The 26,513-nt window shown below is 41.4% G+C and overlaps 4 protein-coding genes across 4 annotated transcripts; 1 reads left to right on the forward strand and 3 right to left on the reverse strand.

The window, feature by feature from the left end:
• Window positions 1-1,020: 1,020 nt before the first annotated feature.
• On the reverse strand, window positions 1,021-2,370 carry LOC135680579 (LOB domain-containing protein 41-like). Its single transcript, XM_065194604.1, has 2 exons — window positions 1,927-2,370; window positions 1,021-1,825 (listed from the first exon to the last, which is right to left on the reverse strand). Exons 1-2 carry the CDS (start codon window positions 2,114-2,116, stop codon window positions 1,260-1,262), a joined length of 756 nt encoding a protein of 251 aa, XP_065050676.1. The 5' UTR covers window positions 2,117-2,370; the 3' UTR covers window positions 1,021-1,259.
• Window positions 2,371-16,406: 14,036 nt separating this feature from the next.
• On the forward strand, window positions 16,407-17,517 carry LOC135680585 (VQ motif-containing protein 20-like). The gene has a single exon (XM_065194614.1). It carries the CDS (start codon window positions 16,582-16,584, stop codon window positions 17,221-17,223), a length of 642 nt encoding a protein of 213 aa, XP_065050686.1. The 5' UTR covers window positions 16,407-16,581; the 3' UTR covers window positions 17,224-17,517.
• Window positions 17,518-18,112: 595 nt separating this feature from the next.
• On the reverse strand, window positions 18,113-20,369 carry LOC103992124 (endonuclease 2). The gene is made up of 8 exons (XM_009411721.3): window positions 20,203-20,369; window positions 19,950-20,121; window positions 19,303-19,404; window positions 19,093-19,232; window positions 18,907-18,999; window positions 18,770-18,840; window positions 18,596-18,669; window positions 18,113-18,494 (listed from the first exon to the last, which is right to left on the reverse strand). The coding sequence occupies exons 1-8, from the start codon at window positions 20,311-20,313 to the stop codon at window positions 18,337-18,339; spliced, it is 921 nt and encodes a 306-aa protein (XP_009409996.2). The 5' UTR covers window positions 20,314-20,369; the 3' UTR covers window positions 18,113-18,336.
• A 3,399-nt stretch (window positions 20,370-23,768) lies between these two features.
• Window positions 23,769-26,089, reverse strand: LOC103992115 (transcription factor bHLH75-like). Its single transcript, XM_009411710.3, has 6 exons — window positions 25,414-26,089; window positions 25,213-25,332; window positions 24,991-25,056; window positions 24,854-24,922; window positions 24,674-24,751; window positions 23,769-24,177 (listed from the first exon to the last, which is right to left on the reverse strand). Exons 1-6 carry the CDS (start codon window positions 25,804-25,806, stop codon window positions 24,079-24,081), a joined length of 825 nt encoding a protein of 274 aa, XP_009409985.2. The 5' UTR covers window positions 25,807-26,089; the 3' UTR covers window positions 23,769-24,078.
• Window positions 26,090-26,513: the final 424 nt, after the last annotated feature.

A 26,513-nucleotide genomic window follows, 5' to 3' on the forward strand; every position in this document is an offset into this window, starting at 1 on the left:
GCAGTAGCAGCGATGGCTGCGAGATCAGAGTCGTCGTCGAGGAAATCTTGCTAAGACAAATTTAGCTCTGATACCATATTAGAAATGAAATAAAGAAGATGTTATTTGTTTTTGATATGGTACTCTCTATTTATACCCATTCGGAGGAAAGATTTCCAACTGCGATAATTGGAGATTCATCTGTGAGCCAATCCAACCCATACGATCCATGTCTATGTGTATATTCCTCGATAGAACAAATCTTGTGGTATGATGTTAGATGAATTTTCCTCGATAGAACTACGGTATTTCCTTATGTAGTTGGAAAACACTTAACTGTTATCAGCAGAATTCTTAGCTGTTATCACGTATAATGTCCAAATCGCCGCCACCAAGCAAGTATTCTAGCATCTGAATCAAGACCGAACCCACGCTTCGATCATTGGAGATTCATCTGAGCCAATCCACCCCATACGATCCATGTCTGTGTGCATAGCCCCATACGGAGTGTGCACAAGACAACAACAAATCTAGGTCTGGCCTTTGATCTAATTGCTCCTATCAGTCGGTCTGATGGGCCTGCGTGGACCATACTTTAAACCAAAGAGCATGCATTTATTTCCTGAATGAAGCGACGATACATGCTTCCTACTACTTATCTTGTGTATTGCGACTCGAATGAACACCATGTCCGAGCTGTGAGTTGACGCACGGCGCCGCACGAGACCTACGAGTTTAGTTACCGCCCTCCAACTGCGATCATGCCCGATGCACCCATCGCCTATTAAGCAACCGGGAAATGGACGTGAGGTGGAGGAAGGCTCTGCATCGATGCCACCTTCACATCAACTCACAGTTGTCCATTTGCCGTATACGTGACAGGGGCCATGCACCAGAAGACAGCTAGTGGAAGCGTCGAGAACCTGCTTTCGACGTTCGAATTACATCACGCAAAATGGATGTCGAGGAAGATGACGGCGGCTGCAACGCTGTCCATCCCTCCATGCCAAACTTATGTAGGACGAGCTCGTGACACCCCTATGAAAAATGAACCTAATATGATGCCAGACTACATTATAGCCCCATCCACACCGCATCGAAATAGACGGCGGCGGCGGCGGCGGCGAACGCTACACATTTTATGAGGGAGGGAGGTTAAAACAAAATTAAACCCCGCTAAGCGTCGAACTGAGGTTACTTCCGGTCCACCCACTCGCATGCCGCTGCGGGCCCCGAGAGTAAGAGAATGGAAGGTCCGACCGCAACCACACTTCCACGGGTCATGCCGCTAAGCTGAGCCCCGGCCCCACCGGTCGCGCGTCCGACGGCGACGCGCCCCGCACTTTCGCCTCCGCTCCTCTTTCCCCGGTCCGGTTCTCCGGCTCCATGCCAAGCCTCAGGTCCAGCCGTACGCCCTCCGGCTCCCCCAGGATCACGTGCGATCCCTCCGCCGAGAACGCGCTCCCGTCCTCGCGGCTAGCCTCCTCCTCCGTTTCGTGGCTCGCCGCCCGTCGGAAGAGCCCCGGCTTCGAGACGACCAGCGCAGCTGGACTTCCGGCCGAGCGCTTGAATCGGGTCCGTGACTTGGGGGCGACCTCGTGGAGGTCCCCGGGTACGACACCGGCGCTGAGGTTCTTGGACACATGGCGGATGTCGTGGGCCTTCAACGCCGGAATAGCGCCAGCGGCGGAGTCGGACGAGATCTGGATGATGGGCGCCCCCTTGAGCACCGCCTCGACGGCCGCCTGGCACAGCTGCCAGCTGCCGGACCAAAGCAATCCCACCGAGCCATATACCGGGTTAACGATCCGCCCACAAGCCTCGAACAACAGCGACCGGAATATGGCTGACAAAGAGACACACGCACGACGCTTTCAACTCCCAGCCTTTACAGTAGAACGATCATCATCACTCAAATTCCTCCTGACGCAAGAGATATATACATACCAGGGCGGAGGTGTTCGGTGCCGGCGTTGATGAGGTTGACGAGTCCGGCGCGGCCGTAGAACTTGGCGAGGAAGGCGGTGGCGTTGGCCTGCGCCTCGGGGTTCTTGATCCACTGCAGGCAGGGCCGGATGGTGCACCCGTCGCTGCAGCCCTTCCGTAGGATTCGACATCCGTTGCAGCTCTTCCTCATCTGGTATCGACAACTTGCAACTTAAAGCAAATTCTCTCTCTACAGGCAGAAAGGCTCCAAAAGAAAGCTGGCTTGCAAACGGAGCGGAAGAACGAGCGAGTGCGATGGAGCAGACGGGTGGAAGGGGAAGGAGTTGCGGACTATATAAGCTTGGAAGGTGGATGTAGGATTGATCGATCATTGTCATCATGGGATCACGTAGATAGATGTCCGCATGTTGGAGGATGAATCAGAGTCTCCAAAACAGAGTCTCCTATTGCGTCTTCCGCGTGAATCAATTCATGTTCTTACAAATGAATGGCAAAAACGAGAGCGACGCAGTTTCTTCATCATTGTTGTGTAACACATTTTTCAGATTTTGATTGCAACGAAATAGATTTTTTTAATTTTCTTCATCATCATTCTCTTACTACTTAATTTGTATTGTATCGGTAAAAAAAATAATAATTGAAAGTATCATTTAGTTAGATGGGAAGAACTTTAATAGTTTATCATAAGATTGTAAGTTCGAATCCTGTATTTATTATTTATTATTTATAATAAAATATCTAACGAATTTAAATATTAAATTAAGTTATAATAATAATAATACATATAATTAAGTTATAATCCTGTATTAAGTATGCTAACGAATTTAAATATTAAATTAAGTTATAATAATAATAATACATATAATTAAGTTATAATATTAAATTAAGTTATAATGATAAATAATATGTTCATGTTGTCAACATTTAAAGTTGAAATATATTCTTTCTAAAACTATTATTCTCAATATTGTAAGAAAATTTGGTTGAACATGCATAAGGATCAATATTTACTTTAAGTATATTTTATTAAAAAAAAGGTAAGGGCATTCGACATAATAAGTTTAAGTATGCTAACGAATTTAAATATTAGATTAAGTTATAATAATAATAATAATAATAATAATAATAATAATAATAATAATAATAATACATATAATGATTAGAAGTGACGATTCAATTCTAATTGACCTTAAGTGAATCGCAAAAGCTCGATGAGTTTGAATATGATTAAAGTAAGGATGTGTGAGGAATAATAAGTCGTTTATCTATTGGATGGAGTAATAAAAAATTAAATAAAAAATCTAAATTAAAGAAGAGTGTTATACTAAACTTATTGAGATACATAAGTGAGATATATTTAGATAAAAAAAATAATATTTATCAAATAAAATAATACTTAATTAAAGTTATTAAAATCTTATAATTATATTAATAAAAAAACTTAAAATAACGTCCAATAGGATTCAACCCTCTACTCTTATACTTTAAGATAACTTATTAAGTATATATATATATATATATATATATATATATATATATATATATATATATATATATATATATATATATATATTATATTTTTGCTAGTTACATGTGTCTAAAAAGCTAATTACGTGATTGATGACACGTGTGATATAATGCACAATCTTTTTTTATTGTTGTTATTATTATTATTTTTTATTTTTATTATGTGATAAATATATATTGTGATATCTTTAGATTTATGCAATGAGAATTAGATCATGATAGTGAGACCAATTTGCCTATGAACATAGATCGTTAAATATTTCGGTCATAAATTACTCGAGAGAGATATCAAAATAGCCGGACAGATCGGTGTATTATATACCCATCCATATGATGAAAGTAGTTGATCTCATAGCTGCTTATGTGGGAACAATAATGATATAGCACAAGTGCTCATTAGAGAATGAGTTCACCGAATGATTCGCTTACGGAATGTTAGATGGTTAATAATACCTTAACGTAAAATAATGATTCCGCAGTCCTAGTTGTATGTCTGATCCTTAGACTTGAGACATCAAAGATGTATTATTTGAGTACTTCGTTCTTTGATACCAGACTTGTAGGTTTGAAACTTTTGAATTTAGTACAAATGGTCATTGAGAACGACAACTAACCTTACGAAGGTAATTGAGCGTCAATAAAAGATCATTCACTTTCGATATCATGAGAGAAATATCTCGTGAGCTCTCACTTAGGAAAATCCCTAGATAGGGTCAATTAAATTATGATGAATTTGATAAGTGTGAGATTCAGATTTAGAGATAACGAGTTATTCAAGAGAATCTAATTAGAGTGAGACTTGAATATATTTCGTACGAACTTGATAGCACCATGCCCAATATATGATCTTTGGGATATTAGATATATGAGGGACTATAAATACACTATAACTAAGGGCATATATGTTCAACGGATTATATCCTCCTATATCATCTAGGGATTATGACACAGTGGCTTAGTACATCCAAAGTCGATTAGTTAAGTGAATTATTATTGGAATAATAATTCAATGAGTTAGAATAAGTTCTAATAAGTGCAACTCACAATCAGCTCGATATTGGGCCTAGAGGGTCACACACATATGGTGAATAACGTGACAAGTAAAGGATTGAATATAAAATATCCAATAAGTCCTTATTTTATTGAATCCATTGAGTGAGACTTAATAGTTTATAGTGGTTGTTGGATGATCTAATATTCATTAAGCTAGAATAATTGGATGAAGATCTAATACACATTAAGGCAGATCCATTAGGATAAGTAAAGAGGGATCTTTGTATATAGGAGTTGGGGCTTAAAGGATCATTGGCTAAATCCCTATTGTCACCATCTCCTTCACCTCCTCCCTACCTCTTTCTCTAGTTGACTATCTCTTCTCTGGTGCGAGAGGACAACAAGAGGGACTAATCCCACCTTGGTTATTGTGGTGTGATAATGCACGAACGCGAGGAAAGAACGTGTTGCGTGAAGAGGTGTGTTGTCGTCGTATCTGCCGTGTAGATCACCCTATAGAAGAGTTTGCAAGAGCTCCTTCATCCACAGACTGAGATCTACAAATTAAGGGATGTATGATCTCCCCTATATGAGAATGTCTCAACCACTTTATGTAGTTATGCGGTTTTATCGCTTTCGAGTTTTTCACTCACAATCTTCGCACGACGATTAGATAATATTGTTTTAGGAAACTAGTTTTTGTTTTTACTTTCCACTACACATGTGATGCTCTTTGTGGTTTCTCAATAATTTTGGTTTTATCCTCTTTACCAACTTGATAACTCATGGTCCTTTATTTTCTTCTTTCACTATTTTTTTAGTTTTTCTCATAGAGACTAGGAAACCTTAGTTATAAAGATGGTTGAGGTAAGAAAGCCCAATTCTTCCTTTACTATATCTAATATTTTAGTTTTATAGATTATATACTAATGTTTTCAGCTACCATTGAGTAACCTACACTTTAAATTAATATTTAATTTTTAGATATATTTTGTATAATTCTTTTGTGATTCTAAAACTTCTAGTATGGCTACAGAGTTATGGGTGGCCCAATATGAGGTACTCAAAATATTTTATTTTCTGAAAAGAGATTCTATTCTATCTGAATTGACTCTTTTAGTGATATGATTAGACTCTGTGCCTTTGATATATTTAAAAAAATTTATTTATGGTTTTGTGAGATTTGAAATTGAGTGAATATCACATTTGTGAACCAAGATATGACGTTTATAATTTCAAATAGTCCAACTCAATTTCAAAATAGGTATTGGTAGTGAATTAGGAGGATAATTTAGCCTCTAATGATTATATTTGAATTTAAAAATTAGTGTGTATTTAGTTTTATATAGTTCCTAGGTTTTCACAAAATTTCATAAAAATTCAAGATTGTTTGGTCAGTTAAAACGGTGAAGTAAATTTTTTTTACAAAATTATGTGATGGTTTAAATGATACTAACTAGTTTATTTGATTATATAGTGTATTATAAATAATTAATGATAATATTTAGATAAATTTTTAGGTTGAGCATAGTCTATTTAGTTTAGAACTTTATCCAAAAAAATTTATAAATTATTATTATAAATTATTATAAATTATTAATTAAATAGATATGTTTCTTGATTAAAGTATTTCGTGATACTATGCTCTCAATTCGATATGTGTACTACTCCCTAGTATGCTGGATCATTAATAAATATAGTCTTTTATTATTATTTTTATTTTTGAGTAAAATTAGTTAAGTATAAGTTTTATTTATTGTAAAATAGTGATTGTATAAATTATCATATTCATAATATATTTTAGAAAATATGTTTGAAATGATATGATTATCATTAACTAGACATAAGAGAAAAATGAGTGTATATATTTTGTAAGCACGGAAATATAAGAATTAAAATAAAAATATATTATATGTATGTATATATGATGATTGTGCGATATGAGAATGCACATGTTTTCTTTGATGTGCGGTGTCAGAGCTCACGAATATATTACCATATGTAATATATATATATATATATATATATATATATATATATATATATATATATATATATATATATATATTATGATATGGGATATAAAAATATCCATATAAGTATTTTAAATTATTTCGACGTAGAATTTTACCTTTTTATATTGCATAAGTTATGTTGTATAGTTATGCTTACCGAAGAAGTTATATGATGATGTGTTTATTATTAAATATTTTATATTGATGATTTAAAAAAAATATTTATTGAGTGATTACTCAATATATATCCTATTTTATAAGTAAAGATACTAGTACTCTACCCAAGTGATTGGATTAGAAGTAAGCACATGCAAGCCTAGTGCAAATATTAACGATGACTTGTGAGTATTTATATGTGTATAACTTTTAGATATATTATGTGGTTATATTTTTCTTTTAGTTAAAGGTTATAATTATGCACAAGTGTTAAAATCTAAAAGGGAACTCTATCATTTTTTTAGTAAATTAATTTGTTTTACTTCTTAGATTGTCTAATTTTTTACTATACTCCTAGTGATAACACTAAAAGAATTAAAAAGTAATATATGTAGGGTATGGGTGAGATTAGGAATAAGTTGTTACATAAATACTATGAGTTATTTTATCATGGGTTCCTTATTTTTTTATTATGCAAAATATATCACTACTCTTGAATGTATATCAGGCTAATTTTCTCATCGAAGGGTTCATGTTAAGAACTCATTCTCGATATCAGACTTTGTGTAAGAAAAGTGCTTTGAGACAACTCTTCCTCGAGAGCTTAAAACATCAAGTGCCTTCAACACTTTCTGCATAGATTAGGCTCAAACCAAGTTGAGTTGGTCGATATCAAGTTAACCATCAATATTCTTTCAATCATTTTTGGTGTTAGAAAAAAAGGTCTTATTAACTATTAAAATCTTACAAGTGCTAAAGTTATCTTCAATCCTAAAAGGACAAAATCATACAAACTCATCTAAGTAACAATAATGACATTAATTATAACGAGAATAATACATATATACTAATCTCCTTGAACTTTGGCAATGATAAGAAACTGATATGCTAATATTTGATCAGTCATTGGTGTGATGGACTTGTGAGGAATTATTCGTTTTGAATGGTGGGCGTAGTCGTATGATTTTACTCTTTTGGAACTCAAAAAGGACTTATGAGCTCTTAGCTCCTCTACTCCTCAACCAATGTAGGGCTAAATGTCTTTATCAGCACTCCCTCACTTAGGGAAGTCAATGGCTTAGGGCCATCTTTCTAGCACTAATTTGATAAATTAATATTTTATCAATCATTGATGCGATGGTCTCGTAAGAAATTATTCGCTTTGAGTAACAGGTGTACTAATACGATTTTATTATTTCGAAACTCGTGAACTCAAAAAAGCACATTTGAGGGTAAGAATGATCAGACCAACTTATGAGCTCTTCTTTCCCTACTTCACAAATTAATAAAAATATAAAACCAACTATTTAGGTCTTAAATGTTGAGTTAAATGATGGCTGCGGCAATTGGACTTATATAATATACAAGCGATGTTATCGTGTTCTTGAAAATTAATTGAATGCCCCCACGAACAGCATATTTATCATTCTCCACACAGTGTGTAACTGGATGAGATCATGGTAGCATATAAAGACCCACACGGTCGGAGAACCAAACATGAACTTCTCTAACATGGTCATACTTGCACGCGTCTCGCGGGGAAAGCAAAGTAGAATGCATGCATCTCCTATCTTGGAGTCGCCAGCTTCTTGACGCTAAGGCGAAAAACCTACAGGGTGCACGGAAATGGACGTGACACACGAGTGACGGACGTTGTCGTCCGAGATCAAGCGTTTTTGATCGGCCATAAACCAGTGTTGAAGCCTTGGCAATACGACCGGCCACAATAGGAATCCACTGTGTTCATAAAAATGGCCATAAAAATCACTTGCAGTAAGCGATCCACTGTGTTCCTCTCCAATTGGATGACAAAATGTCTCATGAATCTCTATTATTTTCTCTTTTGCGCCGTGTAGGATTTTCCAATCCAGTACGAGAAAAATTAGCATTTCATGCATAAGAGAAACATATTCTCTTTTGCGCCGTGTAGGATTTTCCAATCCAGTACGAGAAAAATGAGCATTTCATGCATAAGAGAGCATTTCATGCATAAGAGAAGCGTCCAATCTACGGGCTACTACGTCACTATTCTGCGTGGCTGTTGAGGCGGAGAGCCAACGAGTTTTGACTCAGCTGCGAGGCGATGGTGATCGGACGATAAGCACGATTGACTCGAGCGTGTCAACGGTTTCTATCGGTTGAAATCTGAGTACATATATTGCGAACATTGAGGAACTTTTTATTTTTGATGATTGTAAATAATAATAATAAATAAATAAATAAACAGAATATGACCTAAGTTTAAGTTCATGAAAGAAAGTCTTTTACGCGGTTTAATGTGATATTTATGGAAGAAAATAAATTTCAAAAGGAATATATAAGTAACACTCTACAATATTTCGAATGTCTATTATCTTGGTTGAGGAGACGCATTCTTTAGATACATAAACCGATGGTATTGGGTTGTTTCTTAATCTTTATTAATATATTTATTTTTATTGTTAAAAAAATGATACAAAATAAGAACCACAAATTAATCTCAAGTTTTCACCCTTTTTTTAATGGAATATCCTCTTTTTTATTTGCTCCTACAAAATACTATTTATTTATCAAAAAATGAGAAAATGAGATTATTCACTTCGTAGCATCCACCCCTCATCTATTGCCCTCACCCTCGATCAGGAGAGAGAGTAGCTCGGGAGAGATCAGAGTATAGCAGTTTGAGAGAGATTGAGTTGAGCAAAACGTGCCCTCGCCTTCGTCCCTCGTTCGTCGTTTTCACCTCGTCACTTTTATCTCTCATCATCACTTAATCTAAAGAGCAGAGTATCTCGAGAAAGAAGCATAATGAAATATATGAGATTTCATTGTGCTTCTCTACTTACTACCAATATATTAAGCTAAAGCTTCTTCAATAAAGCTTCTTCAATGAAGGGGAGGGGAACTCTTTTCCACCGAACTTGCTTTCCCGTCGGACTCCCCTCTTCGTCCATTGTATGGCTATCCGTTGTACGACACGTGACGCCTTCACCTCTACTGTAGCTGCCTTCACCTCTGTTGTAGCTGCCTTCACCTCTGCTATACCTTTCTCCTCTACTGTAGCTTCCTCCTCTGTTGCAGCTTCCTCCTCTGTTGTAGCATCACTGCAACATTGCTACAGCTTCATCCTCTACTGCAACTTCTCCTTTGCTGTAGCCGTCATCGTCGTCGTCGTCGTCGTCGCAGTTGCAGCCGTCGTCGTTGCCGTCGCAACTGCAGCCGTTGTCGTCGCTGTCACTATCGCAGCCGCAGCAATAGCAACAACAGCAGCAACGATCTGCTCTTGCCCTACTCATTAAGCCTCTGGCTCGTAAACTATTTTCTTTGCATCAATCCAAGATTGGTATCATCGACAAGAGCATCATATTGCAGGGGCATGATAGTAGATAAGATTTCCCCAACTATATGAGGAAATCTCTCTACTCTGAGAGAAATCTTCTATTATGTTAAGGAAAATTCTTCATCCTAATCTGTATAAATAGGAGAGAGACATATTCAAGCTAATGCTTCTTCAATAATGCTTCTTCAATGATAGGTGTAGAAGGAGGCAACACAACTGGCCACCTCTTAGTTGGCTGCCAACATCACTTGTCGCCCCCTTTGACGACTCTATGCCTCTTCGCTTACTATTGATGTCACCTCCATTGTTTGCATCTACAGCTCCCTTGCCTTTTCCTTCGTGAACCTCCATCGTATTAATGCTTACTCTTTTCCTTGGTCTCCTTCACAGCCCCTTTCAAAGAAGCCTCCAATGTTAGGGGGTCTCGAGGCAATTAGGCTCTGGTGACCACCTAAACAACTGGCCCACTAGTTGTCGCTTCTACTAATGGCCCTTGTGAGGCCATTCGTTCCTCGTGGTTATCACTAGTGTATGTTCATTACCCATATTCACATAGGGATATTTTAGAAACATCAAAATATTTTTAAAATAAAGTTGTAAATAATAAAAAGTCATTGCAAAATCTCTATAAATATCTAAAAACATATGGGTTGAAACCCTTCACTCCTGCATTCGATCTCGAGGCCTTTGCATATGTTGTATATATATTAACAGCCTTCAACCAAGATCTGGCTCTGCAAAGGTGTTGCCATTTACAGTGACTGTGCCTGTGTGAGAGGTTATTGTTGTTGTTGTTGTTGTTATGTGTGAGAGGCTCTTAATAAGCAATATATATATATATATATATATATATATATATATATATATATATATATATATATATATATATATATATATGTATATCCATCGTCGTTTTACATCCATCCATTTACCAAAGCTACTCGGAGACAAAGCAGAGGCACAAAATATGTGAATTCCGACACCGATTTCACCTCATGTCTCCCCTTTCCATGACAATGGCGATCGTAAAGGAACTCATGAAAACTGGGAACGACCAATTTAACATCGGAATCCATAGCTGGATCAGTCCATGGAGAAAAGGAAACCACCGACTAGCCATGTTCCATGGCTGCAGCTAGCTCCGCTTCCTTGCATCTTTCGTAGTTACCAGTGGCCCCTCATGTTGTCCCTGACAACTTGTGCTACCACTCCATCCATTTGCGATGTGTTCGCCAGAGGAACTCCGAAGCACGTGAAGTTGGCAGTCGCTGAGACATAATGCTGGTGGCGCCACCTCGCTGTTGGGACACGCCCATTATCGTAGTCTCGGATGTAGGGGATTGAGTGTGACGAGATGGAAGGGCCAATGCATGAACAAAACGGCGGCGGTTGTGGCGATTGTGTTGGTGGAATGTGGAAAACTGGTAGAAATTGCTCGCAGATATTGTCGCCTCCGTGCTGGAAATCTCCCAGAGGTATAGTCTGCGAGACTCCATAACTAGCATCGCTCAAGCTGTTGCCCAGAGGAAAACGACAACAGGATCAATGAAGCAATTTAGATTCATTCACAATAAGAATGAATAGGTAGATAATTCGCCTAATGGTGATCTCATTTCATACCCCATGTGAACGGCGGCGGCGGCGGCGACCGGACCTTCATTGCTGAACACGAGTTGGCGAGCACGATTCAGCGTTTCGACTTCCCTCTCTACTTAAAATCAAGAATAGAAGTACGATATGCGGCATTAGGTAAATGAAGATGACGATGAACTAAACATGACAGGCTACGCATCATATTCAGTGAAGGGAATTCGATCGATTAGCGTAATAAGCTTATAGCGCAACTTCATGCCTTGTCGATGCCGGTTCATATGGCCACCCAATGCTTGAGATTTGCAGAACTTGAGCGAGCAAAACCGGCACTCGTATACCTTATAAGACTCATCCTTTCCTCCATTCTTCTTCTTCTTAAACCCTGCGAAATTAATATTTCATATGCATTTCAGTTTTGAGTAATGCTTCTTCCTCTAAAAACCTACTGTCGATGGCCGTGGAAGGGGAGCTTCCGTCAAACGCTTCCTTCCCATGTTCCTCCGGGAAGTTGTTGAGGTCCAAGGAGTTCACCTCTGTTCTCCTGTAACCAGAAAACAGAATTAAGGAATGCAGCGAAGTCGTCAACTATGCTCCTCAAAGAAGGAAGGAAGGAAGAGGCGTACATGTAAGTGAAGCCCAAGGACGAAACAACCGAACAAAGAAATCCAGCAACAGAAGGTAAAAAGGAGATGGTGAAAGTTATGGCGATGCAAAAGCAAGTTTAACTCTCTACTTCGACACCGCAGGCACTCACTATAGCTAGGCAAAGCAGTGGTCTTAAAACGAGGGCATCGAGAGACACTCGAAAGTTCTCTATCAGTTTCATCGCTGCACAGCCGTCGCTTTCTCTTTCTTCTCTCTCTTCCTTTGGTTTCTGTGACTATTAGAAGAATAGGGAGTGTTGGCTATGTGGGATCATGTCATTTTTCACTTGTCTCTTGGATGAGACAACGATGTCTCTAGAGGGACGGAGCCTTTGCTGCTGCTTCTCCCCACTCGAAACCCTACTCTACTCACCTCTCACAGCTGCTTCACACTTATCTTTGTCCTCATCAGTGACTGATCGATCAGGTGAGCACCCTGCATGAACAAACACCTACCTTTGTTTCCATTTCTGGACAAATGCACCTCTTCCAAAAAGTGACGCTTGTTATTCAGTTAAGAATCTACAGTCTCTGATATAGGTGACGGCCATATATCATATTGGATACTCATCCTATACCTCCCCTTTATCTGAGAATTAGAATCCTTTATCTCATTTTCATTTTTATTCTTAATCATCTATTGGTATGAGCAAATTAACTTTTAGTTCAGATAAAAAAAACATGAGGTGGAGTAGTTTTGACGGATTTTCCGTCACATTTGTTTCTTTAATGAAGAAAAAAAAAGACAATGATAGATGAAACCATTCATACGGTCTTCGTTACAGAAATACTAGTTGTTAGTAAAGCTATATATGTCGATGCAAATTAGCTCTAGTCATGTTGCATCAGTGGTTGAAACGAGGAAAGCTTCCCAGTTTAACTTTGGTAATCGATGGAGTAAAACATCAGAAATCACTCAACAGGTGTGCGATGGAAATGCTCGCTACTAACCGAGGAAAACAAAAGTTCGCTTGCGTTCTTCCTCCTAGTTAATATGATCCCCAAGCTACAGAGGTTCAATGTTCTACAAAATCTATCACATACATTGGTTATGCTTGCACGCATCACATATATACGGAGAGATTGACCTCTATATACGTAAGATGTAGCTAGCCAGACTTCGTCTGGTAAATCCATGGGAACAACCTTCATTGCTTCATTGAATTACTGATAAAACCAGAGGCATCTTGGTTGCAAGTCAGCGTGCATGCAGGAATAAGATACCATATTCTCTTTTAATTCGCGGCAACCTTACGGTAATAGTGAACAGAGAAGCAAGACGATATAGAGAGAAGTGGCTCCTGCGTGACGCGACAGCATGTGATGGACAATGTTGCTGCTGCCACATGCATCGCTGACAGTGGTGGACTTGGATGATGCTTTCGGCTGGGATATTAATGTCACTGCGAAGGAGGCTTTTACTGTGACCATACCTCACGTGATTTGACATCTTCCCTTCTGCGTCTTCACTTTGTCTCGCATTGCCAGACGCTCGTCGAGCACCTGCAGCTGCACCTGCACCTCGGTAACAATCCCGGCTCTCTGTCATGCTGTGTCGTCCCAACGTCGTTTGATTTCCCTTCTTTTTGACACCACGCATGCAGTACAAATAAACCTCCACATTAATCCAATTTAATAACTATGTGGTGCGACCTGGAAACAGAAGGTCATGTACTGCACCGACTTCATATCTACAATGCCTGCCTTCGTTTGTGTCTGTGTTTGCTGATGAGCTGTTCTGATAGCACCTGTCGTTTTCCACCCATAGCCAATCTTCACCTCACTGTCTCATTAGGGTTGGTAAGCGGCAATGGCGTTTCAGCAGCAGAAGCTTTGCTGTCAAAAAGAAGGATCGTGGAGTTACCCGTTGGCCGATAGAGAGGAAGGGAGGTATGATTGGCCAATCCAGTGAAAGCTGCATGTCGTTTGTCCTGTTCGATGAATTAATTCGAGATCACAGAAAGGTCATCTGACACCACTCAGTATTTCCATATCAAGTGGTGATAGATAGATACACAGTTGCAATAACCACTTATGTATGGAGAGGACGAATGTCCCCAGACAAAGCACAGATTCCCTTATGCTGCCACATCTTTTCTTCCCTCTCCTCCAAACCGGAGTCTCTTTTCCTTTGGTCTACGATGAACCTAATCACGTACTATTAATCGTCATCTTCTTCCTTCTTGATCCAAAGATGCTTCATCTTTTAGGTGAGCTCAGCTCACGAGGTAAACGACAACGTAGAGTAGGTTACCGTCCAGTGCTGTGTGGGGTACGTCAGTATCACCAGCTATCTTGTCTGTAAGTGTGTCGATTACGGCTGCCGGTCTGAGTTATATGGATCGACGTCGTCTTCCCACAGCCCACATATAAATCTTCGTCCAAACACTGAATCAGAACCAAGACTCCAAGAATCAGTGGGTCGATTGTGGTTCTATCTCATTCGATCTTAATCATGTATGACTTGATGTGGATATCTATCAATAGTCCATCCATCCGACATCAAGCAATGTGGTTGATACGAGAGGGTGGCAGAGTCAACACCTCCATAGAAATTTTGGTGCAGAGAGTTTGTAGATGTGAGATAAGAGTCAGAGAAAAGGCTGAGATAGTGGCTGTAATGGTAGGGAGCTTTAGTCCTTTTGGACTGCAGGGGCTCTCAAGTCGCCATCCATGTGGATATCATGACCTGTGGAAGGCTGATGGGGGAGGCTGCACATGGGGGCCACCATGGCCAGGCAAGATCTAGCAACAGAAGCTCCACTGGATGTACGAGATCTTTTGGTCCGGCTCTGCAGATTCCACCAATATTATTGTAAGCAGCTAAGACCATATTATATACGTGCCGTGCCAATTGGGCTTAACCAAAATTAGGCCCACACGTTTAGGACCGGATCCAATTGAGAAAAATGGACCGGGTTCTGTCTGTGCAAAAGTCCTACATGCAACCTTACGGACACGAGAGTAATTATCAATCTGTCCTCGAGCGAGGTTCAAATTAAATGCCACGTCGAATGTTGGAGTGATACGAAGTCATCTCATCGCTGTGCCAACATGCAAAGGACGTTTGGCATGCGATGCGCTCACGCACTTGGGGGAAAACAAGAAAAGAGATGTGCACGTACACGTAGTCGAGAAGATAGACCATTGACTAAGGCGGGGTCAACATTTTACCCAAGAAGAAGAGGTACACGAAATCGTGTGGTCCGTATTGAATGATCAAACTTTAAATTACGTTCTCTATCATGCATCAATCACCACGGGACGAACGAGATGAAGCAACATGTCATACATGACGATCCCGTTGACTTCCACCATTGACGGCGCCTGTAATTGTTACCACGGCCATGGCTTGACATGTTTGATTAGCTTTTTGAACCTCTTCGTTTCCCACCGTAATGATCAATATAACTCAAACTAGCCTATAACATAAAAAGGGCTATTAGAACTCCCGTTTGGAAGTCAGACCGACGCGACAGTCCAAAGTGACCTGCGACAAAGTAACAATGCCATGGCACGAGTGTTCGTTAATTGGACTGTAGTGTGTGACGATTATTATAAGTCCATCGCTTTCGAAAGTACCAAGAAAGAGCACGGCTAATATACATCAATTAATTGAGATATATAGTAATGACATGCAGCAGCAATTGGATCACGGTGGTCGGACTAATGCGGCGTTTGATCGATTCAACATCCATCTCTCCTACCAACGCCCGGTGTTAATTAATGTCAAGTGTTATTATATTGCGGAGAACGTTTATTGACTAATGTTAAGTTCAACTGGGAAACCTTGCACTGGTCTTCCGGCGACGTTCAAAACATATACAATGGTTCCAGGAAGGAAGAAGCTGCATCTGTGCACGTGTGTTGGATTTATATTGGGTGCATGCACGTGCAACCCGAATCCGATATATCTGGATCCAATATCTGATGTCATCAACCAACCTGCCCATCAATCTCTCTTTCTCCTTCCCTCAAACACACACAACGAACACATCGACTACTGCCCACATGCAAATGCAAAGATGTTGTACGTGATCCGAACTCCCTCCCCTAATAACAAGGCTCCAAATCCATAACCCACCACCCTTCTCTCTCCGCCATCCCCTCTCAACTCAACATGTACCCTTCACCCCAACTTCCTCCCCTGTTTTCCCTGCATTCCTCTCCCACCCCACCATTAATAATTTCTCCTCCTTTCTTTTTGTCTGCGGTCAACATGGCTGGCGCCACCCTCCCTCCTTTCCTATATATATATAAGCACATATATACGTTTGCCTCCCCACCGAACACCAACAAAGCAAGCCAAGCCTCTCCAGAACGAGAACAAAGATCGACATCTCTTCCTTAGTCCGTCCGTCCTTCAATCATCCACCCCTCCCTCCTCTTCCTCTTCCTACAATTCAGCATGAGTCCCTCGTCCAGAGAGATCCATGGCTCCCGCCCCGCCCCTCTGAAGATCCACAAGGATTCTCACCTCATCCACAAGGCTTCCTCCTCCTCCTCATCTTCCTCCACCACCACCAACGCCTCCTCTCAGCAGCAGCAGCGCCACCGCCCCGTCATCATCTACACCCACTCGCCCAAGGTCATCCACACGCAGGCCCACGACTTCATGGCGCTCGTCCAGAAACTCACCGGCCTCTCCCGTTCCACCAACGACGACATCTCGTCCTCCCTCCCACCTGCACCCCCCGCGGCCAACGCTTCGCGTCTGCACAAGGACAGCAACCGGGCTGCTGTCTCCGCTTCCGACGACTCATCCTCCTCCTCCGAGAATAGCAGCTTGGGGGGCGATGTGCATGTCACCTGCTCATCATTGACTTCCGTCGGTGCGATTTCTCCGATCGCCTTCGAACCGTTGCCGCCACCGAATCCCTTTTTCTCAGAGATCCCAATGTTCACTCCCACCTCTGAGGATTTCATCTGCTCATCGATGCCATTCTACAGATATCCGGATTCGTCCATGCTCTCGCCTTCCATCCACAATATGGGCAGCGCCATCTCGCCTCCCTACACGGATGCGATGAAGACGTACCACGAGTACTAACACCTTGGGTATGCCAATAAGGAGCGCCGAACACATGATAGATGGCCAATAATTCTTCTCGATCGACATATCTTTTCTTTTTCTGCTTTTTGTTGGTTGATTCGTCCAGCTCAGGCGGCTGATTAAGCTTGCCGAGTGTTGCCAATAAGATTCGATTAATTCTTTGTTACGTTAGGAGAGGAGAGGAACGAGGAATCAGGCTCTGTTTCATTGGATACTGATGTTTAGTTGCATGCCAAGATCTTTTAATTTATTATGTTGTGAATCGCCTGTAATCATGCGCTTAAATTGTTTCTTTAGTTTCATGCTCGATCATGATTGAGTTGCACTATACATCAATCTGCTTATAACATTACACGATTGAAAGATTCTGCTTAATCAGAGCTATATATGCAGCAACGATCAATACACTCGCATGTTTTCTGTTCTTTTGTTGTCTCCGAGCGCGAAATTTCCAACTGTCTTCCTGCTCTTCTTTTGGTTTTCGGGTGGATTCTAAAGCTAGTTAGATTACGTTCCACCTCTGAAATCCACCCAGTGAAAAGTAGATTAGCTGCTCCATAATAAACTTCAAAGGCTCTGACATAAACAAAGGAGCCGTCGTCAAACTTGTTTTCTACCAAAATAGTTCATTGCAATCTTCAACGGCGTTCTTCACAAAGGCATATATATACAACAATCCCAGAGCAGATTACTTGGTCTTCATGAATGCAGGACTTTGTTGGCAGTTCTTTGTTAAGATTATATTGTTCTCAATATAATCGTTCGACATACATTAGATTGAACCCCAACTCAACCCTTTCGATTCTCACCGATGTGGAACTATTAGTTCTCGCTCTCTTTCCGATCTTCATATTGCATATGAATATTCTGAAATCTATGATGGGAATTTTCTGAAAAATAAAAATGCCATGATTCCGACGCTTAATCAGAAAAGAGTTGATACAGATGCAGAATTCAACTAATTTAGCATCTTCTACATTATTTCAAGAGAATCCAATACTTGGCTCCTATTATTGATATCAAGTTTGAATCTTCGTGGGATCAACAAACGATGGTAATGATCTGAAACCTGCTGAGTTATAAGAGGATGAATGGCGTCTAAGCAGCTAGTCATATCGCATGGGCTTCATCTACACTCTGCACCACGAGCTGTAGAACTTCATCCTCTTCTGTTTTACGGAAAACACGGTTGAGTAGTGATGCCAACCTCACACCAGCTTGTGCTATTCTTTTCTCCACCACAGGAAGCCGAGAAAAGAAGTAATCATCTGCAGCTCACAAACGATCGATTACGAGAGCTAATCGCCTTAAAATATCTGCTTAGTTTCGATTCCAATACCCTGTTTGCAGTAATGCCCAGTTGGCTTACCTCCTAAAGTGGAATCTTGCTCGACATCCTTATAAGCATAGTCACAAGCTAATCTTATGCTCTCGGAGGCATACCTGAAAAGCTTGCAGCCGTTATACATACATCATACAAAGAATGCCATCATTGCTTCCAAATGTAACGATATGATATCATGCTATGTCAATTTCGTCTCACTTGTCAGCGCAAGTCATCGACGTTGTTGCGCTGCATCGCTTCCATCCACTGACTTCATCAGACCATTCATTCTGGAAAACAAAATCATGTTTTAAAGTGCTGTTGGAGAAAGGTAAGCTGGGAACTCATGAACTTACAGTGATGTTCATCTCGATGGCCTCGATCATGCTACCCAGATCATTGTCGTAGAAGTCACGCATGGCAGTCTCTATTATGTTAACGTCCCACACCTTGCCATGTACAACCAAAAAATCATGTCAACATCTGGGCAACCATTATAAGGTTCAGAAGCTTCGGGTTCTCCGATGTGGAAGTTACTCAACATGATGAAGGTTGCTTTTTCTTCGGTACCAATGGACGATTATGGTATTACCACCCGCATCCTCCGCGAATCCTACATGGAGTGGTTGATGTACGTCTCCCACGAAATGTGCGAGGAACATGAGACTCTCTGTCAGGTTATCTGATCCATAGAAACCAAACATTGTTGTTAGGTTGCAGAGGACACAAACAGTATGGCAGACTGTTCTTACATCCACTCGATGCATCGCCATAGCTCAAAAGCTGCGTAGTGTAATTGTTAATTGCTCCAACCACGCACATGTCCTGCACACCTTTTGAATTGTGGCAATCCCCTGCACGAGTGCCGGCACGATCAGGCAAAAAGGGAGATGCAAACTAAGGTGTTAGATCGCTTCGACGAAGCAGACTTTAAGGTCTTGGGGAGTTCCCTAATCCCTGAGAAAAGGCATGTTGACATGGATGTGCTTTTGAATGTCTTGCACGCAACTCTATCATGCAAGTCCCGTGTCAGCAACAACAACAGCAATTGCCTCGAGGACAATTTAGGAACCCAAATTGGTCCAGTCTTCTTCTCCGACCCTTAGTAAATCTCCCATTATCATCGTTGAGTAGATAAGTCAACAGGAGGTTTATCCTTCCCTCTAAATTTTGACCGAGAAGAACTGATACGGTGCAGAGCAGAGCAGAGACCTTGTTCGGTCTCCGATCAGCTCTAATGACATGTATGATGTCTAACATGAGCTACCGTGCTAAGCAATTCCTCAGTCAATACAGCATCAAGGAAAAAACTAGCTTATTGTATCTGAATTCTTTCAGGATTTTCCTTCTCTGGAAATAAATAAGATGGGATTGCGGGTAGGAAGGCTGCTAATGTTACTTGAATACTCGAAGTTGCAGACTCCTGGAGTATTGGCATAATGGAGCGGGCTCGACCATCGGTACCGGAACCGCACCTCATCCGCCCACGAGCACACTGCCGCTAGATCCCCTCCGGCAGACTCCGGCAGAAGGTCTAACACCGCTGCTGACGCTTTCTTCGTGAGATATTTCTGTCACAATACAAGATTTCTTTGATCTGTGGTTTATGAACTCAAGAGATCAGTAAAAATCAATGTAAGATTTCATGTCACCTCTGCTATTTTGCAGACCATGTAGTGCCCCTCCTTCCCCCAGGCCTGCGCGGTTGGAGCTCCTGCTACTAGCAGAAGAAAGAAGACGCGGAGGAAGAGTAAGACACCCATCTTTCTTTCTTCTGCACGTCTCCCGCTTCGGTTTCCCTTCCCCCCCACCCCTCTTTCTCTCTCTCTCTATATATATATATATACATACACACATGTATATTGGCTTCACGATGGAAGCAACCATCGGTAAACACCCCATGAAGTTGAAGTGCTGGGGAGATTCACATATCCTATGCTAAAAAATAACTTCGATTCACATGATCATGGCAAGAGATCTGCTGATAGTATTCCCATGATTTAATGGACTTTGGACATCGCTTCTAAGATAAGACAGACAAAAGAGCCGCAGATTGATGCATCTGTTGTGGTCCTGAAGTTTGGATAAGATAATAACTGGTGCAATCGCTTATTACTGATACCAGTCTTCACCATGTTAGGTTTTGACAATTCCATGCTTTGCCTTCGTCTTCCATTAAAAAGATTTATGGTGAAAAGGAAATGCTACCTACCATAAACTCTCTTATGAATGTATGAATCAGATCTTGCAAGAAACTTGAGTAGTGTAGTATAGTCTTTCTGTAGTATCGTGATCTGTGCACACGTTGTTGTCTTGCTGGTGAGAGGATAGTAAAAGACCCTTCGTGTTGCACATGTTATGGTATGGTTCTGTTCCCCAGCTAATTAGTCACATTTGAGACAGCTCTACTGGGATCAATGCTAAAGGGAGGACCACCTAATCAGAAGCCAAAATGTCAACATGTGTGGCACATGCTTAGTTCAGAGCAGCATTTCCTCCTCAACCTAGAGTTGAATGGAGGAAAGGGACCCTCGAGAACTTGGATGTGGATGGAGCATATACTTTGGCATCCCAAAACACACCTCCATCCAAAGATTTGAATCTACAACCCTAAGTTTTTTATGATCGTTGTAAATATAATATATTATTACTTATTTTCGTCTAGACGATCGATCAAGAAATATCGACATAAACTCTGTCTAAGAAGAAAACAGAAATAAATTATGATTTGAACTTACAATATGATCCGATACAAGAAAGATATAATAACATATCGAGATCTTTCGATAAACTATTGAGATCTTTATCGACTACGTTAAATAAAAAATGGCTGACACCTTCTAATAAACATAGTAATAATTAACTATTGGTAGAACGTGCACCTCGGCATCTGTTGATTTAACTAATAGATTATTCAAGTCATACTACTTGTCAAGATAATCCCCAACCTAAAGAAACGAAAATAATTTGTAATGATAGCGTTGGGAAGTGAGCTATGTATTATGGGCTGTCTCAGCTGCAGAGCCCATCTGCTGTCGTTATATGGATCATTTCCTGGAATTCCATTGCCCGAAGCTCTTCGCAGCTCTTCCGATTTGAGATCGCCATTATCTTGTTATGTACGTGTCCACATACATGCATTGGTGCTTAGTATGGATCAAACGTTAAAGAAACGTTATCTCAATCTCGCCGACTGTCAACCCTGAAGTTGGAGCAGCAACCTTTGAGCAGGAAGGCCCTGTGCTTCCCACCATCTCGGAGCCCACGTGAGGATGTTCATGTACCGAGTTGATTAGGGTTTTTGAGTCATACAGGGTCCATCGACCACTTTACTCTTGAGGAAGATTCCATGACCACTCACCTGCAACCTCCCATCAGGCATCAAAGAGCTCTCCACATTCTGGTGCCTCTGAACTTGGCCATATTACATCCTCAATCTCTCTCTATCTCTGCCGAACTCTGCAAAAGCCAAATCCTGCTCATTTCTAATGATCTCAACCTATATAGCTAATGTGGACCATAGCTGCCCTTCCTCGGTTCATGCATGCCACCTTACAAAGGGATGTAGAATGGTTTAGAAGGCCTAAACAAAAGGAGATTATGACTCGTCTCTATCCCTCCCCATAGCGCGGCTCGGAGGGCTCCTCACCACGCATAACTCAGTCGCCTGAGGGACCACAGAACGTTGTCCCCTCCCAAAGGAAGCCGACCTTTTTCTCAACACCCAAGTGCAACGCATTTGGCTAACTCTCTAACCCCTCTTTCAATTCTCCATCCGCTCGATGGATCGCATCCACTACCCAAAATTTCTTTTCCACCATCTCCATTGCTTGGCATCAGCCGATTCGTAGATGTCGTTCTCGCAGTCCGCAGTCATCTCGCTGGACCATGCAAAACTACAGGCCGCGATTACGACGGTTTTGGAGTGTTCTTCTGTGGAGAGGATGAAGCATCGGTTAATTAATATAGTTTGAAATTTCAGTAGATGTGGACGAAGCAGACAAAAGCAAGCGCCGAATGTTCACATATTCCCATCTGGTCTCAAGATATTTCTCCTTCTCGTAACAAAGGTTTTGCAGGTTTCAACCAACGATTATCATCCGCCAACTAAGATAGCTAATTCTTATCTCCACAGCTAGCTATAATGGAGAACAAACAAATGTGTCGTCGCCATCAAGAATGAAGATAGCAGAGCTGGGGAAGCTGCATGGCAATTGGTATGCCTCTCCCTGAGGAGTGGTCAGGAGGGATCTACTTATGATGCCAAGCATATGAGAGAGAGAGAGAGAGAGAGAGTCCTTATATATTGCTACAGTGATGGAGTGTTGTGGTGTGATTGAAATCTCAAAAACCCATCACCTTTGCTTTTTTCTGAAAAAAAATAAAAAACTTTATTGATGAAATATGGTGTACAATTATCTGTTCTGATATCAATTCCTGCAATTTGGCATGATAATCAAACCGTTCAATACAAATTACTATACCTAATATGAATTGGGTTTTCGTCTCATCCATGGCTTTTGGATGTTCGATGTCACAATTTCTAGATGTTGCTTTCACAGTCGTCGGCCGTCGCGGGCTGCGATCACGATCGCTTTGGACTTACCTTTGACAGAAATGTTTAACTAGATGTGGTTTCATCGATACCTCTGTGTATAACAGACAAGTATTTCGTCTTCTGTGCACCGAATTGTTCGCATGTTTGCATTAGAATCCCAATCAATTTTACTTGAGATCATGGCCATGTCCTACCCAACATGGCCATGCACGCCATCCATGTCCAATTGCCAATTGATGGCCGTCATCACCTTTGCTAACGCTGGATAGGATAGCCACCTTAACAAGAAGGAATGTATTGCTTTCAGGCAATTATGTCACTTTGTTTCTTGCTAAACTATGATTCCTACATTAACATGTGAGTCAACGATATGGATAGTCCAATGCTCATGACGCCATCCCTTACGTATTGTGTGCATCGAGGATTAGGTTTCTCTCCGGTACGCCTCTATCACCAGCACTGGTAGTGGCAACCATCTTCACATCTTTGTCGTCCATGACACATCTCAATCGTCGGTGTGAGCTGCATGCGTTTGTCACCAGCACTGTTTGACCTGCTTGTATATCGGATTAACCATTCAATGAGTAGAAGCAGCTTTCTCCGAGGAATTATGGAACGATTTGACGGCTCAGAGTCGATGGCAGAACGTAAAACGGGAGAGGAAAATAACAATAGGAGTCCAATATATTACTATGTGACGATGACAATACATGGAACCGACAAAGAGGTTGAATACAATCATACATGACCAAATGAAAAGGAACAGATTGGTCTGTGTGTGTGTGAGAGAGAGAGAGAGAGAGAGTTTTGCTAAGGCCCACACATGTGCGAAGGAAAGCAAATAGCTCGTATGCACGTGAGCCATGCATGGGTGCCGGGAAATAGACTTCTTGAGCTGAGGTTGGGAGAGGAAGCGAGAGTGCAATGTATGTGGTCAGAGACATGGAAGTGCCAAGAGCCGAAAGCCGAGTCAAAAGGAGGGCATCGATATTGAGTGGACGCTGGTGCAATCCCCATGTCCCTTTCTCTGCGCTCTCTCTGCCTCTTCCCCCTCGTATGCTCCATCCACCTGCAAGAACATGAGAAACACAGTTCATCAACCCATCAATCATCGACTTCGTTTCATGTCATCGTATGTGCATCTACAGCCTGTTGCTTGTCCCACTTGCATCCTCCACTCATCTTCTCTCTACAACTTTTGACTCGAAGATACAAGAAAGAGTCAGAAAGCTTGGTTGAAATCTGTGTGCTTGTGGGAGGCCACAAACGAGTTGTGTTGCATCATCCATTCAGCTTCACGTATATATAAATATGTGCATCCCGACCATTCTTTAGTATTATCGATCACCTTGTTTAATGTCAGAGGTAGTTAAACTTCTTTCACATAGGTTCCCGACATAGTTGAAGATTGACAAGACTGTTAGAATCTCGTCCTCTCCAACCATCCTAGCTAGATTGTATGTGTGCCACATCTCCTAAAGTAGAACAGTCTTTTGACTATTCTATTAGCTTGGACAGCATAACATGTGGTGGGTAAAACTATTGAGTTCTCTCTGGAGGTTCACCTGAGTTATTGCGATGGCTTCCACACCCAAGCTGTAGTCGTAAAAGGAACTCGCAGCCGAAAGTTTCATTGAAAGAAACTGCGTCAGCATCAAAAATTAGATGTCTACATGCGTAGAATGAACAGAATAGATATGAGAACAACATTTTGAGAAGTGGCGAATGAATGAATGGCATCTTACCTCAACTTGGTTCTGCAGTGATTGCACATAGTTGATTATCTCATCCAGCATCCCTGCCATACCCATCGTCTGCAAAAAGAACACATGGAGTTGCTTCAGAAAATTGAAGGTGGAATCACCAAAGCTTTAGCAACTACCTTGTAGCATCCAGGAACAAGGTCTTGTAAACATCTCATTCTTTCATTGATCTTCCTCCTCCTCACCTGAAGTCATGTCAGTATATATGATCATAAGCTCATCAAAGCGTTACATGCTAATTAATCTGGTCTTATATCAGCAACAGGTTATCAATAAGGAAAAGTTACACTATCTAAAAGCTAGCATGAGTCATTGTCACAAAATGAAAGGTATGTGCTTACCCTCTCAGCTAGGCTGTGGCTGTCAGTGGCTTGGCCTCTTCTTGCCCTCACATGAACTACCTCCTTTGGCTTCCCTGCTTCCTTCGAATTGCTTTTGCGTCTTCTCCCACTCTCGGATCCCTGAAAGGAAAACGAGACAACATGAGCTCCCAACAATTAACTCGCAAGGACTTTGTCAAGACTGAGTACAACTGTACGTACGTTCTTTTTCTCAGTGTTAACTTCTGCCGATCCAATCACCGAGTGGGCCTCTGAAAAGTTGTGGGAACTCGCATTCGATTCCGCGATCATCTTCCTTTTCCTGCCTCCATGACTCTGCTCTCCAACAGATCCCGCAGGCTGCGACTCCGCAATGGGTTTTTGGCGTTCTGCAGGCGGACCGGTCAAGTCATCGATAAATGGAATCGAGAACTCGGACTGATGAGGCAAGTAGTACTCGTCGGAGTAATCCATCAATCCCATGCTCGGGCTGTGCATAGCCGAGCCATTGAGCTCCGCGAGCTGCCTCATCAGCTCCAAGTTGGTGTCCATCTCCATGAAAGGAAGAGAGGGCTTAAGACACTCAAATCTCTCCGCGTCCGCGAACTCCCCCATGGATGCAGAACGGACGACCCCAACGGTACCAAAGAAGACTGCGAGGATAAGTATAGGAGGGAGGGAAGGGCGGGGGGCCTCGGAGGCCTCCTATATAACCTGGTTTCTGAACGTGTATGAATTAGCTGCGCTGCAGTAGTCGCCAATGCAAAAGCAGGGCACGTGGCACATCCAGTTTCGGTCGCTGATGTTCTTGTGGCTTCTCCTCGCAGACTGTACCCACAATTATTGGATTCGTGTGCTAGAAAATTTTACGACGATGAGGAGCAGTTGATCACAGGACAGTGGTAGCTGGAAGCCACAGTGGAAAGTGGAGGTGGAGCGGACGGCGTGAAGACTACCCAACAGTAAGAAGGATGTCTATGGGGCTCCATAATCTAAAACCCGTCCCTTATCTTGGATGTTGATCCTCATTTTGGACCATGCATTGTCAGCTCAGATATGAATCCCAGTTTTACATCCAATATCGTCTAAAGATCAAACTAGAGTTCGAAGCTGCGGTGAATCAATCTGTGGCAGAATCTAAAGGTTCTACGTACTTCTAATTGGCACCAGTATTACAATCACGTTCTTCTTCTGTAATGCCTCAACTTAGTCAGGTTGGTAGAAAATACTGTGATATATATAATCAGTCAACGGTGAGTCTTACTGAGAAAGATTTGGAGAAGTCCACATTAGTTACTCTTCATTATTATAGAGAGAGATGC

The sequence above is a fragment of the Musa acuminata genome, chromosome BXJ1-1, assembly GCF_036884655.1.
Source record: "Musa acuminata AAA Group cultivar baxijiao chromosome BXJ1-1, Cavendish_Baxijiao_AAA, whole genome shotgun sequence".
NCBI classification, from domain to species: Eukaryota; Viridiplantae; Streptophyta; class Magnoliopsida; order Zingiberales; family Musaceae; genus Musa; species Musa acuminata.